This window comes from Hesperophylax consimilis, chromosome 15 (genome assembly GCF_061612785.1).
Source record: "Hesperophylax consimilis isolate HC1 chromosome 15, BYU_Hcon_1.0, whole genome shotgun sequence".
NCBI lineage: Eukaryota > Metazoa > Arthropoda > Insecta > Trichoptera > Limnephilidae > Hesperophylax > Hesperophylax consimilis.
In genome coordinates, this window is record NC_142850.1 from 17,004,465 (window position 1) to 17,020,566 (window position 16,102).

The 16,102-nt window shown below is 34.4% G+C and overlaps 1 protein-coding gene across 1 annotated transcript; it reads left to right on the plus strand.

The window, feature by feature from the left end:
- Positions 1–8,264: 8,264 nt before the first annotated feature.
- On the plus strand, positions 8,265–15,392 carry LOC149417394 (uncharacterized). The gene is made up of 3 exons (XM_089640582.1): positions 8,265–8,297; positions 12,014–12,060; positions 15,069–15,392. Exons 1-3 carry the CDS (start codon positions 8,282–8,284, stop codon positions 15,390–15,392), a joined length of 387 nt encoding a protein of 128 aa, XP_089496708.1. The 5' UTR covers positions 8,265–8,281.
- The last annotated feature ends 710 nt before the right edge of the window (positions 15,393–16,102 follow it).

Sequence of the window (16,102 nt, forward strand, 5' to 3'; positions counted from 1 at the left end):
TAATTTTCTTCATAACCAGCAGAGATGTGCAAAATGGGTACCCAAAACCATTTGAAATGCAAAATGGAAATGGGTCAAAACTTTTCCATTTGAAAATGCAAAATGTAAAATGGTTTTTAGAAAAGCATTTCAAATGCTAAATACCTATTTTCAAAATGCATTGAAAATGCAAAATGGTTTCTCAGGTCAAACAATTAAAATAATTATAGAATTTTTAAACAATTTTGTCATTTAATAATGGACATCAATGTAGAACAAACATATTACATGATGGTAAATCCAAAAACACCACGACTACGGATTATGAAACCACAAAAAAATTGCGCAGGACTAATGTTGCCAACGTAAAAACATAGAAACTGCTATCTAACATTTAATATTACAGTGTCATGGCCCCATGTTCAGTATTTTTTGTAATGGTATCACTCAATTGCCAGGGCTCCTACCAGGGAGCAACTTGACAAATGTAAATTATCTCTCGTAGCGAGGTTGAGGACTGACTGATATTTGGGGCTTATGAAAAAAAGATGAGTGGAGATAATAGGAAGAATGTTGCAAAAAAGCATTTAAAATGGAAAATGCATTGAGAAAAGCATTTAAAATGTAAAATGGAAAATACCCATTTTTCATTTCCATTTGAAATGGATTTATTTGAAATAAAGCACATCTCTGGAAATTAGATATGAGCACATCAGCAGAATGCTGCCTGCTTAAATATAAATACAATATTTTAATATATATTATAAAAAGAAACCAATGTTTTCCTACATGCCTAATTTTCTTCATAACCAGCCACTGCAACCCACCATGAACCCACCGGTGGTTATTGTGGTAGATAGCTCTTCGTGTCACATCGAAAGTAAGTTAGTTAGGTTGGAGTGGGTGACGATAATATGCTCTGTTATGGGAAGGCCACGAATGCTTTAGATTATTTCAGAATGGGCCTGCCGACTGTGTCAGTGAGTATGGAAGTTCCAGAAAGTTCATGAAGGTTCTTGAATGCTCTAGAAGGAGAAAGTTCAAGAAGGTTCTATAAGGTTCCAAACTGAGTGTGTCGGTGAGTCTACAAAGTTCGAGAATGCTCTTAAAAGTTCTGGATGTAGCCACAGTGGCGTGATACAGCTAGTAATATATATATATTTTTTATGAATTAGTTGTGGAACAATGCAAATTAATTAAATAAAATTTTCTTGCGCACACCTGGATTTGAACCCGCGATCTCCTGATTCATGATTGAGAGCATTCCCCCACGACCACAAAGGTTGACATAGTGGTAATCATACTTATGATGTAACTCAATGCTGTGTCATCTTTGGTGTTGCTGTTTGGCAGGTCTTTTTGAGGAAAGGAATGGGTGAACCTGGCTCTTAGAACAGATCCATGTAGAAGAGAGGAATCATTCCACACCTGAACTGTCGTCGAAACAGAAATATAATATAGTTACGGGATCGCCAATATCTAATTCCCCTACAAATGAGCTGAGTGGTCATGTTGTAGCTGACTGTAATTTCGGATCTGTCTTTCCAATAATTCAATAGCTAATAATTGATTACCCTACAAATGCGCTGGGTGTCGATATTTTAACTGGCTCTAATTTCGTCCCTGTCTTCAACAATTCATTAGTTGTCTAATAAAATTGCCTTTGTTGTAATAGGTATATAATACATTCCTGTAATAATTTCTTGAAACTGTGCGAGTTAACAATGCAAAAAACAATATTATTGCCCAATAAATTTAATAATATTGCTCTTTGTGGGAAGTTGAAGGGTAAATCCAATACCAATATAAACATTGATTGACTTGCAATCTGTCGTTTAACATGTTTCGAGAAATACCTACTAGACAGATCAGTGTGGCAAGGCAATTAACAGAAAACAATGGATACTCAATTAGTTCTGAAGCATTCAAAACTTATAAGCAGTCATAACTCCTCAAAATGACAATTCAACACACCTTTAAAAGGTGATAAACAGTCATTAAAAGTGATGTAACAAAAACTAGGTTAAATAGTTTCATATGTAACCTATTTAAGCTAGTTTTTGTTTCATCACTTTTCATACATTTATAACACTTTTTACGGGTGTGTTGAAATGTCATTTTGATGAGTTGTCCCGTCACCATTCAAACCACAGGTTGTAAGAATATTGAAGGTTGTTTTCAATAGCCCGGCCTTTTAATTTATGCATGTGATACCCAGGGTCGGCACTAAACCAAACGGCGCCCCTGTTCAAATCCAGTAGACGCCTTGGTAAGTGATCTCTGAAATCAACAATATTCCGTTGATTTTTATTTTTCTGTAGCGCCGTTTTGTGAAAAATAATCTCAAGGGTTATGTGTTAGTACCTACCTACTGTTAGGTGTTAGGAATTTTCAGCGCTTTGGCACCTTGGCAATTCAGCGCCCGGAGCGGACTGCTCCAATTGCGTCTGCGTAGGGCCGACCCTGGACTGATACCAGATACCACACGGAGCAAGTTGGACTCTGGCATCCTCAATTGGTAGGGGGGGATGAAGTTTGAGAAGTATCTGGCTATGTGTACGAACACAAAGAACGCGTGTTTCGGCTTTCAGATTACCAGCACTCAGTGCCTGAGTCCTCCGTAGAAGATAGGCGCCGAGTTGTGGACACATAGAACGCCGGTTAAATCCGCGCCATTTGCGCGGTAGCCTTATAGCAGCTGTCAGTTTTAACAAAATGTCAAGCTCGTCGGAAGAAGATTTTTTACTTTTGTAGAATTCTTTCTTGAAATTGAAATAAAACAATTGGTATTCATCCAATTAATAGTAGTAGAAAAAGTCATGGTGAATTTTTGAATTTTATTTATTAATGAAAGATTTTTTAAATATACCAATTTTTTAAATATATATTTTTACAATCTAATGCTAATTTACTTATTTCTCCTTTCTAATTTCTATCTTCTACTTTTTATTACAATTTTTCCAAAATTTTAGCTTCATCTACAGTTACTTATTTCATATGTTTACACTAGATTTCATATTTCATACAAAGTAATTACACTCAATTGGTCACCATGAAACAGGCAGCCGCCTAGTATGGTGATTCATTATATCTACTTTATGTAAATTTCGAAACAATGTAACATGTATTAAATAAATAAATAAATAAATAAATACCTTATTTCACTCGTGACATTTGAGGTTATTATGAAATTTTCTTAGTTTGTACCGTTTTCATTCATATCCTTACTGACAACATCCTTGACGACAACATTTTTGTTGCTATGTAAACTTCTTTTATCCCAGATCGGCGATTTGTTAAAAACAGCAGTAATTAGTAAGTCGCTCATTTTGACAGGACTTGTTTATTTATGTTTTGACACTAGCTTCCAAAACAAGCTTCACTAACCGGTGCTAACCGGCCACACCGGCGAGTAGGAATTAAGAATTCATTCCGGTAAAGCTTCTCGGCGCGCCAGCGCGCGGACACAAATCTGAACCTGCCTTCACTATGTGCGTTCTCACACGTTTAGATACAAACATTCTTGTCGGCTCGCCTGCGACAGTCGGCCGCTTACTCGCCGGCTAATCTGAAAGCCGAAACACGCGTTCTTTGTGTTCGTACACTATTGGGGCAGAATTTCCTTCCTGTCTACAGCCTTCAGTACACAGTAGCCAACCTCCATTAAAGTGTGCACCAGAAGAAGAAGTTGCAGTTTAATATACTTACCTAACCATTATTTTATTTATTACTAGCTGACGTGTACCGGGCGTTGCTCGACTTTCTCTGCTTTCAATAAATATAATATACATGTATTTTATACACGGTGTCCGGAAACTCGTAGTACAAGCGGGAAACTGGAGAATCTACACCACATGGGGAACCCAAAAAAACATAAAGTTTTTTGATTTGAGCATTTTCAAAAAAAAAAAAAAACCAAAAAAAATTATTTTTCGGCTATTTTAGTGTTTATAGGTGAGAAAAAACAATGATTACATAGCCGAAAATCATTTTTAAAAAAAACGTATTCCACACGAATGACACAGCAGAATAACGAGGCATACCAAAAATATTACATCTCATAAATATTTTTTTCCTTGATCCATCTTATTGATCATAAATCATTATAATGTACAACGTCTATATTAATAAATCCAATGTAATATACTTGTACTTGTAAATTATAATAATAATAAGAATATTATAAAATTTGATTTTGATAATATCAGCACCATAACCATTATACCTCTAAAACACGTACCGACATCTAAATTGTACGGGGTTCTCTTCACATCTGTCAAAAATTCAAACCAAATGAAAAGTTCGCAGAGAACAAACAATAAATCTAGTGAACGAATTCAAAAATTCTTAGATAAATTAAATTTTCAAAGTTGTTTACTCCGCCCGTCAAATTTTGTGACACATTACATTCAAAGCACGATTTACTAATAGCGGGGGGTGCAGGAGGGGGTGCGGGGGACAGTTTACCAGCTGACCGACTGAATTCGGGTGCCGGGGGTAGCGGGGATTAGTTACCGGGGGGGGGGGCGGGATGTAGATTTGGCAACGACGAAAAAAATAATGCCGTCTAGGCACGTCGGAGAAATTTTTCGTTATTAGCTTAAAAGTACATCTAAAATTTGGAATTTCGGAAAAAGTTATTTATCTTTTTTACTCCTACGATCACGTAGAATCACCTCCCGAAGTTACTGCACTTTACCACCGGACACCCTGTATATAAACCTTCTGGAAGAAATTCTCTAAATGATACTGAAAACCCTACCAAACTCTGTTGCATAGTTTAGAAGAAATATGCACACAAACGGACAGACGCGGATAGTGACTTTGATTATACTACAGGGTTTTCCAATTAGAGGTGTTATTTTGGTATTCAATCGTAAAAGATCAATGGTTTCGTTGCTTGTGTGGCACGTAGCGCCTTCTTGTTGAAAGTAAACGTTGTCCAGATCAATACCATCCAATTCCGGCCATAAAAAATCATTAATCATCTCTCGATAGCGCAATCCATTCACCGTAATTGTAACTCCAGCCTCATTTTCGAAAAAGTAAGGTCCAATGACTCCGCCGGACCATAAACCGCAACAAACAGTCACACGTTGAGGATAGAGAGGCTTTTCAATAATAACTCTTGGGTTTTCCGAGCCCCAGATGCGACAATTTTGCTTGTTGATGAAGCTACCGAGGTGGAAATGGGCCTCATCACTCAAGATGATTTGCATTCGATTCACTCGAGTGAATTTTAATAATTTCAATGCGTTGTTGAAGCGTGTATCGTTCCATTTTTATTAATAGCGTAGTTTCTACTTGTCAAATTGCAAAAAATGACAGCTTCAAAAGTAACATCTACCGAAATAGCGGGCTATTCAAAATAACACCTCTTATTGGAAAACCCTGTATATATATTGATTTATTCATCATCTTCAAGGGAAAAACATTAATTATTTATTTGCCTACCCTTTGTTATGACACCTTTGGGTATAAGACGTGAAGTAAATACGTAGTAGGTAAAACTATTCTTTTATTATTTTAGCTCATTGTATTAAATTATTTTATTTTATTTAATAAAAATAATATATAAATAATATGATTCAAAATAAATTTGGTTCATATGTACAAGCTATAAATATAAAATGGAAAAATTAAATGAATAGAAAATTTATTTGAATTTCGATATTGACATAAAAATATATTGTTTAAACAATAAAAATAAATACGATAATAAAATAAATAGATTCCTTGGTCGAAGTCAGGGCATTTAAACCAAATGTATGTGTGGATTTCTGTCCCAAGATTTTGGTGAATTATTGAAATTTTTTGAAAATTATATGCTTTTTAATACGTGATTTTAATTTTAAATGTGATTTTTATTAAAAAAAAATTCACATGTCATAAATAGTATGGTATGAAAATATATTTTGCATTTGGAAAGGTGAAATAATAATTTAATATTTTTATGTAGCTATTTACCTACAGAGATATAAACAGACGTCCCAGTTCCTCAATAATCTCGGAGCTTGTGGAACTATGGCATCCCCAACTGGAATAGGTAAGTGACGAGAGCGAAGGGAGTCGATAATTTGTTGGAGCGCAGCAGGCAACCTTTTTTCTAGGTCAGGGTGCAAACCAATAAATGCTTTCGATTTTGTTTTTCAGAAAGTCAGGATCCCAACAACATTTAGACGGAAGTCTTTCAGTATTTTCTGAAAGCATATCTTTTAGTATTATTTAAAGGGGAACCCTTTAAAACATATCTGCTTAACCGGCTAGTACATTAGTGGACAAATGCGTCGGATACCCATCCAGGCGTCACGAGTTCAATCTAATACTGGCTAATTGCCCCATCATTGCACAAGGAACATTTCTGACATTCAGAACAAGTTCTGTCATGTTTTGACACCTGACGTGGCCCCCTCTGAAAGTTTGATACACATATTATTTTCGGTTACCGGATAAATCATCAAAATGATAATTCATCACATCTTTAAAAAGTTATATAAAGTCATGAAAAGTGATGAAACAAAAACATTATTAACTGGGTTAAGTAGGCTAGGTTAGGTTTAAAATTTTTTTTCACCGTTTCTAATGACTTTCGGGCAAAGAAATTTTAAATACATAGCTTGCAAACTATTCAATATACTACCAGACACTATTAGACGAACAGAGTCAATGACCAAATTCAAACATGAAATAAAGAAATGGATAACAAGTATTGGGCGTCCCACTATCACAAACATATGTAAACCAAATTACACGTAAAGAGTAACAACAATTCACTTACAAAATAAAATAGTAGATTCAATAATTTTATAATAGTCTCTTTGTAAGTAATCTTTTAGTACCTGAATACGTCTGTCTCGACACAGGTGTACCCTAGTGAGACAGATGTCGAAAATTTTATATAATAAAACTTTATATTGATAAATAAATAATAAAAAATAAATAAACATTATATCACTTTTAAAGGTGTGTTGAATTGTCACTGTGTTGAGTTATCATGGAACCATTATTTTCATGGTCCTGTGTCCTCAATGTGCACCATTTTCACAGCATCCCCAAAGCTAATATATTATGCCTCAAGGAAGTTATTTCATGTCTGGGCCTCCTACGTACAGTTAACGATAAAACAAAAAAAATAATCGATCTAATTTATTTTTAGATTTTAATATTACAAACGGACATTAAATGTAATAAGTATTAAAATTCTGATTAAAAAAATATAGGAAAAAGAGAGGTCGCTTACCGATTGTTTTTTTCTTTGTAAATTGTAGATAATACCACTTTATATGAAGCTTAAAACATATTAAATTACACAAATAAAATATAAAAATTGTTGTCACTTCACTTTGTTTCGTTTCATAAGTAATAAAAAATTCTCAAAATTTGACAAATCTTTCGCACACATGCAACATTTTAGGGTTATTGACTTTTTGGAATATATTACAAACCCTTGTAAGAATTAGGTAATCTTTTGGATGCATATATAAAGCGTGGTGTTGTCTCTTCCGAATACTGCAATACAAAAAGGAGATAGAACGACTTTTATGAGTCGGTTTCAGTTTGAGCTGTAAAGTATACAAAAATTAGAGATCAAAATTAATCGACTGCGGCATATCTGTAACTTTACATATTGGTACAATTCAATAACAATAGAGACGAGATGTCAACATTTTATTTTAATGTGTTCTTCGATTAAATGCGGTTTATTTTATGAATAAAAAAGTCTCAGTACTGAATAATAACACATATATAGTTATTAAATTTACCCTGTCGAAAATAAAAGTAAGCGCTTTGTGAATTGTGACGTCATACTGACACTCCTTGGATTGGTGCGTTTCGTTGAGAATCGAAAAATTAAAGCTTTGAAAATTATTTCAACTATAGAAGCTAGAAGGTAATATAAAAATAATAATTGAAATGGACTGGGGTTCCTTAGCCTAATCATTTTTCTAAATCGGTTTTTATTTATTTTGTTACATCGTATTTTTCAATCGAATTCTTCATCGGTCCATTAGTTTTGAGAATTGAATACCCGCTCAAAAGTCAGCCACGTAGAATTCCTATAAAACAAGTGCATGTCGCCCTCCATAGTCAGTAGTCAGTAGTCCGTATTCAACACTACCGAAGTGGAATAACGAACGACATTCCCCGTAACACTTGGCCATTCTCCGGACGGGGTTTTCTCGCGACTTCGGGAAACGCGTTCCGAAGTTGAAATCTTTGTTCAGTGCAGATTTGTGAGAAAATCTTTTTCAAAATGAACATTTCTCTTTTGGCGGCGTTTTTGTTCTTTGCTTTTTTGGGAATGATGCATGCACAAGGTAATTTATTATTTATATTTAATTGGAATAACTTTTTGAATAAACTTTTGAAGGTTATACCCATCAATAGAATATTAATCATTGAAGAAGAAGATAATACAAAATTAGTAACAAATTAGTTTAAGTTAATATTTCTGAATTTAAAATAAGAGATCTAAAAAAATGATGCAAAAAAATTAGGCTGAGTTGATTGTGGCGTTGTCTTGGTAAAACAGAGAATTAGTTTTGTTTTTACCATGATTATTGTTCTGATTTGAGTTTTATTGGCGAAGATTTGTGAAAAAAACATTATTTAAAAAAAAAATTGGGAATAATAATTGTGATGTGCTTTGTGTCTAATTTTTCACTCTATTTTAACACTTCAGCCCAAATAAAAAGTTAAATAAAATAAAGTATCCTTGTGTTCCGCGCGTAATTTTAAAATTGGTGTTGCATACTCAAATGGTGTAATATTCGCAAGAAAATCCAGCGTGAAATATTCGTGTTCCGAATTATCGGTGGATGAGAATTCATATACATATATGCTGCCAGCTCCAACCCTCTAAGAGCTAACATTAACGTAAAAATTTTAAGTGGTTTTTTGCGTTTATTTACCACGAAAACGACTGCAATGCTGTCCGAAACGTTGGCTAAAGAAAGAGATAGCGCAACACGGCATAATACCCCAAAAACAAATCACTATTATACTTTTGGCCGTGTCAGGCTGAGAGATACATCTCCCTTTTTTAGTATGGTTTTACAAGGTCTCTAAGTCTATAAAAGCCAGGTATTATTTGAAACACCCTTATGAGGTAAAAATTGTGAGGTGCATATGACGCCGTTCTATTTGTATAAAGAACATTAACTTTAAATTCAGTAAATTTAAATGATTCACCACTTCATGGAATATAAGAATCTAGAAAATGAAAAAAAAAATGATATATCTCCCAAAAAACTACGTTTTTCGTTTTTTTTTTAAATTGAAATTATTAAGCAAAGATACAAATTGATAATATGTTACACAACCTTTTTAATTAACTGATTTAATTACTCATTTGGTAGAGAAATATCTATTCTCGGGTATCAATACTATTACAAATAATAATGATACAATATAATTGCTTTAAAATAGAAGGTGCAGTAATATATAAAAAAATTCCAGTAAGAATATATAGAAATATGGGACAGTAAATGATTAAATGTAAATACATAACCCTTACTTATAAATGCGGTGTTAGTATTACGCGGCGCGTAAGGACAGAACAATGGAAAATTTGACTAATTACCATGGCGTTTGTTTGGTTAAAACTGTCTTAAACCAGGCTCAACATATATATAGCAAAATAATGTATCTGAAAATTATCGGTGAAATATCAATCATCCGTTGGTTTTGGGTAAAAATTGATTTTAGATTTATTGTCTGTAAAGGCGTCAAATCAAAATCTCTCCATCAACTGAAGATAAAAGGAGTAAAACCAACATATTTGTAAAATGAGATCCATAATCATAGTAACATAAATTAGGACTTCTCTTTACTAATCTTCATAGATTATAAATTTGATAATGAACTTATACATAAACACACAAATTTTAATAAAAACTAGAGAATTTTACAATATTACAACTAAAACTTACTACCTACCTACCCCAGGTCTCTCAGACCTGTGAAGAATGTTTTTAAGCACTGGAGCGATTGGTGTCATGCATATACATTTACCATATTATTTAATTAATACAATTCCTCAAAATATTAATATCAAAACATATAAAACTGCTTACTGCGGTTTAAAGCCAATGAATCCACCCATAGTTCGCCGTTTATCCCATATTTTTAGGTTCTTTATACATGGCACATTATGACAAGCGATCTCTAAAAATGTTTTTTCAGAGAAAAAATCACTCCAGTGCCATCAATCATTATATATCCTGAATTCTGAAATGAAAATTGTATTGATCCTTTAAAAATACACGTGAAACAAACTGCAAAAGGTCAATTGAACGTACGTTACCACCTCCACTTTATTAATGCAAGCCGTATTATTATCTTATAAAATTATTTACAAAATAAATAAAAACCGGTTTTGTGCTTGAAATCGAACGTTTCTAGACTCCGTTTGTCAAGTGATTTAAATGCCTATTACCTACAATAAAAGGTATACCAAAAATATACACATTTTTGGCTTGTAGATTCCTCTTAAAGAGACCTGTTATCGGACTTTTGCACTGAGTTAAGCAGGGTGTAGTACTAATCCCTGCTACTAACCCATACTAACTAAACTACCAAATATACGTACTAATACAGTGCAAAAGCCAGAACACAATATGTATTTTTAACTGTCAGTTCATTTTCTACAGCACGGCCTGCATAAATAAAGGGTGACCGGATAAATCATCACAATGATAATTCATCATATCTTTAAAAAGTTATATAAAGTCATAGAAAGTGATGAAACAAAATCTTTATTAACGGGGTTAAGTAGGTTAGGTTAGGTTAAAAAAAATTTTCATCGTTTCTAATGACTTTATATCACTTTTTAAGTGAGTGCTGAATTGTCACTGTGTTGAGTTATCATGGAACCTAAATACAGATGGCGGTGACATTACGCATTAAAATAATTTTTGTTATAATTATTTGTGAATTAAGTATATACTTTATTACACAAAAAACAAGGTATTTTTACAAGTTATGGATATAGTCTAAGATCCCGCAAAAACCCTACGCCATTGGGTAGACAGATGAAACTACTTTGTAGTGAAAATGGACATTATTTAGCCTTTAAAAAGTTGGTCCGCCGGTACGCCTCTTGGAGGGTTCCGCGCACTCTGGAAATGGTGAACGATTTTTTTCGTAAAAAATCACGTCACGAGGTACGTGAACGGGAATGGGTTCTTACGAAAGGGATCATTTGGTAGATGAGAGAAAAATAGGACTGCCACCCGGCAGCCTGGAACTTTCGCAGGATTTTTCGCAGGAACAGCATAAAGATTGCAAAATTTTACGTCATCGAGTACATGAATATAACCAGCAAATAACTCTTGTCTAAATCTTCCCAATGAAGAATGTCTCGGTCTGCCGAACAGCAGCCTGGTAGTTCTTTGTGGACGATTTCTTATGACGTAATTTTTACAAATTTTTTTTTTTACTATTTCTATGACGCGCAGAACCTCCAAGCGGCGCACTAAAAGTCCATCCTTATTACAAAGTAGGGTACCGATGACGTATGGTTTGTTGTAGCGGAATTCTAGGATAATACTAAAAAAATCTTGGTTTTTCAATTTCTGTATTTTTTGATTCACTTTCTAGAAAACCGACACTTTCATAACGAGGATGATATTTTTTAAAACTTTTTCTTCACATATGTTATTTTTAGTGCAGTTTGGTGGTTAAATTTGTGAATTTGACTTATTAGCCCAATAGCCCAGCGTTCTGTCTCACTTTCACTGACATTGTAGATCTCCATCCTATTAGTATTTCGTAAACACAGTTTTGTGTCAGAAATTTAAAAATCAATTACATACCTATAGAACCCCGTTACAGAATTTTTTGATTTACTACAGTAGTGAATTCAGTGGGCAATTTAGTACTTGCTATTTGGGGGCGGCTTAGTAAATTGTGCTGCCGTTTTGTTGACGTAGCTAATGTTTTACTGTACATTAAAATGTGCGCTACTGACTGGTAATCTTTGTGTTTTCTTATCGTTAGGTTGGAACTAACTTGTTCATCTTTTTCTTTTCAGCTCAAGCTGACGTAGGCGCCTCGTTAGCTACTTACAATCTGCCGGAGGTATGTCAAATAAGTTAAATAACAATTACATATATTTAAGTTTTTTAATGTTACTTTAACTAATTTTACACTAACTTTTTACTGGGTTGTGGCTGCCTGGTGGCGTTAAGGAATTCCAATAGGTACCTACCTCCTAACATCCTTCTTTCATAACTCCGTACCCTCCACATGTAGACACTTTCTTCAACCTCATAACATATCTACCCTCAATTGAGGATGTCTTAGTCCTAATGGCTTCGAACAGTTGAAACTCTAGTGCGGTAATCGCGTACAAAAAACTCTTTTGAACTCTCCTTTATGCACGTTGACAGTAAGTTGACATCCGTCGATGAAACGGATGAAACATTAAATAGGTATACATTATACAGGGTTTTCTAATAAGAGGTGTTATTTTGATATTCAATCGTAAAAGATCAATGGTTTAGTTGCTTGTGTGGCACGTAGAGCCGTTTTTTTGAAAGTAAACGTTGTTCAGATCAATACCATCCAATTCCGGTCATAAAAAATAATTAATCATCTCTCGATAGCGCAATCCATTCACCGTAACTGTTGCTCCAGCCTCATTTTCGAAAAAGTAAGGTCCAATGACTCCGCCGGACCACAAACCGCACCAAACAGTCACACGTTGAGGATAGAGAGGCTTTTCAACAATAACTCTTGGGTTTTCCGAGCCCCAGATGCGACAATTTTGCTTGTTGACGAAGCCACCGAGGTGGAAATGGGCCTCATCACTCAAGATGATTTGCATTTGATTCACTCAAGTGAATTTTAATAATTTCAATGCGTTGTTGAAGCGTGTATCGTTCCATTTCTATTAATGGCGTAGTTTCTACTTGTCAAATGTCAAAAAATGACAGCTTCAAAAGTAACATCTACCGAAATAGCGGGCTATTCAAAATAACACCTCTTATTGGAAAACCCTGTATTATTTCCTCCATGGTATCTAGCACGGTAGATCGATAAAGCCCCTGTATCAATATGATATTGATAAAATCTGTCAACAATGTCAGAATATGATTCCGACCACTTATATCTTTGATTCCGACAGTATATACACAAAATCCGATGCTTTCAACGCGGTCTCCAAGGTGTCAGACAAGCTATCATAGATAATATCGTTCGTTATGCAAAATAACTGGCTTGATCTGAATGGAGGTGAACTAACTGAGCTCTTAGAATTGAAATAAATCGTATATACGATACATATACTTAATTAATTCACGTAAGACGCGATAAATTGATTCCATTCCAGCTTGGAGAAACAAAAGTTGTTAGTTATGTTATGACTTATGACTAAATACCTCATGAATTAATTAACTCCCTTTTCAGAGTCAAAAGTACATGCGGACTGCCAATGTATATGAAAGTTGATGTTTCAATTATTAGTAGGTACTTATAACTTTTACGTAGCTGTCTGACGTTTAGAAATGTCAATTCATACACAGATGCGCCAATGTTGCCATCATATAACATATTCCTATTATTTTTCTTGTCAATATCGGTTCGGATATCGATGGCGCAACCGTGCTCGATATATTGATATAAATTCATCGGAAATTAAGTCTATCGATCCGGCATTGTTATGTTTTCAATTTGATCGTACTAGACCCCCCATGACCTCGGCTCGTGTCAACATGCCATTATTAGCTACAAGATTTACGAGTATCAAATCATTGTTTTTAAAACTGATGTTATGATCCGTCCTTAATTTTTTACTAACCATTTGTTCTATGTGGATAGTCCTCTTTTCGTGGTTTTGGTGCTTCAAATATAAAAAGATGGCTGCTATCTTTTAAAAAAAAAGTAAGTAATATAACACTTTAAATAACATTTTATATTTTTTGAACCTAAGTCAGATAAGAGTAATAAGGCATCTCGGAGTCTTTTATCTCTAATCTAAACTGTCATGAAAGAATGGTGACATCTTTTCTGGCTGTGGAAAGACAAAGAGCACTTTTTTACTCCCCTCAGAATGCGATTCAACTAAAAAAAATCATGTAACTCATGCTTTTTATATTGCTTCAAAAATTAATTTAAGCGCACATAATATTATAATTTAGTAAGCATTGTTCGTACTGTATCTTAATAATCATACCATTTTTATAATAATCATATTTCCAATTAAAGCAATTCCCAAATAAAGCAATTGTTTTAAACTGTACCTACGATGATTAAAAAATTGTCCCAAAAGTTTTTTTTTTATGAGGAACCAATTAAATCCCACACATTGGACCCCGAGCCCAACAATTTTTTGTTTATTTTAATTTTTTATACAATACAATGGCACTTGCCTTATTTTTAATAAATAACTGAAATTTCCAAAGTTTGTGATTTAAATTCCGCGCTGAAAATAGTTTCCATGGCCTAAAAAATAAGTAAAAATGAAAGAGTTTTTAATTACTTATTCATTCTTTTATATTGTTAGAAATAATGGATTTTTTTAATAAGATAAAATATCATTCAGGAAAACAGACGTATTGTATAGGAAGCCAAAATAGTTTCAAAATAATACATACCTAAGTTTAATGTGGCAACTAGTTTTGAAATATTATTTTAGAAAATCATAATAAAAAAAAACATTTGTGAACAGCGGATACTAGATGCAAACTCGAATCACTCTGTATAAAATATTGGTACATATTGGTAGTTACTCTCAGTAGCGCCCTGGTGAAAGACCATTCCATTCAGAATCGAAACCTTGCTTAAACTGGCTGTAGACGTGTTTGGTGACCAGATCTGAAAAGCCAGGCACTTCCCCACCCCTGTCTTCGATACGCTGTCTTCGATTACGCCATACTTCCGATGGCTCCGAACGGTTGGGGGCAGTTGAGAATTTTTTGCGGAGCTCACATACAAACTTGTTCACTCTCAAACTCTCCATACAATACTTAGCACCAAACATTTGTGAAAGTACCCACCTACCGCAAGATTTCAAATATTATTATGTAAGCAGTATTAAATAATACCGAAGATGGTAATGTAGAATTCTTTGCTTGATCTTGTTCTAGGTTCGAGGCCTTAGATTCATGAAGAAGAAGAAGAGGTGTGAACCAGGACAGCGATTCTGGCTAGACTGCAATACTTGCACTTGTACGCAAGAAGGAAACGACTTTCTCTGCAGTGGAAAAATCTGCCCCGGATCAAACATCTCTCCTTCAGACCTCGTATGCGCTCCTGGTTTATCCTTCCATTACGATGAAAATATTTGTTTTTGCGATCCATGGGGTTCTGACTATTGGTGTACATCAAACACAGGTAGCAGTATTGGCGGTTCTTTGTCTGGAGATGGCGGTGCATTGACCGGAAATGGTCATGCTTTGTATGGAAGATAGAGGTGTGTTGACCGAAGGTGATGATTCCTAACCAAATCTTTATCCTTTTAATATTTATAAAGAGGTAAATCAATTTATTTAAGTATATAAACTATATATAAAAAAAGTTTTCCGAACTAGTTTGGAACACCTGCCCGCCATCCCCTCTTAACCCGCAAATGCTTAAAGATACTGGGTGCGTACCTAGCGACGTTTATCAATTACGTCTAAATTTAGACTATCGATTCAGTTCTTCCTGTCAGTTGGAAAAAAAATTGGCAGCTGCCCTTCCATCATTCCCGGATGACTGTAGTACAATCTATATAGAACCAAAGGTACGTCAATCCTTATACATATATTACTAGGACGAATAAGGATGAGATTTAAGGATCATCTCGATACTTAGGTCGAATGCAGCGGCGGAAACTGAAATCTGTCCTTAAAACCTGTAAAGAAGAACTTGCCGGCCACCTAACCCAACTTGTCAATGTTTCCATATATAATTTAGGTATAAGTATTTCCAAACCAATTGAAGCCAATCAGATTACATATCTGCCCTGATGATGGATACTGCAATGCTGTCCGAAACGTTGGCTAAAGAATGAGGTAGCACATCACGGCAAAATACCGCAAAAACAAATCACTATAATTCTTTTGGCCGTGAAAATCTCCAAAAATACCCAATTGAAGCTAGCGAAAATTATACCGATTTATAAAGAATTCGATTTTAT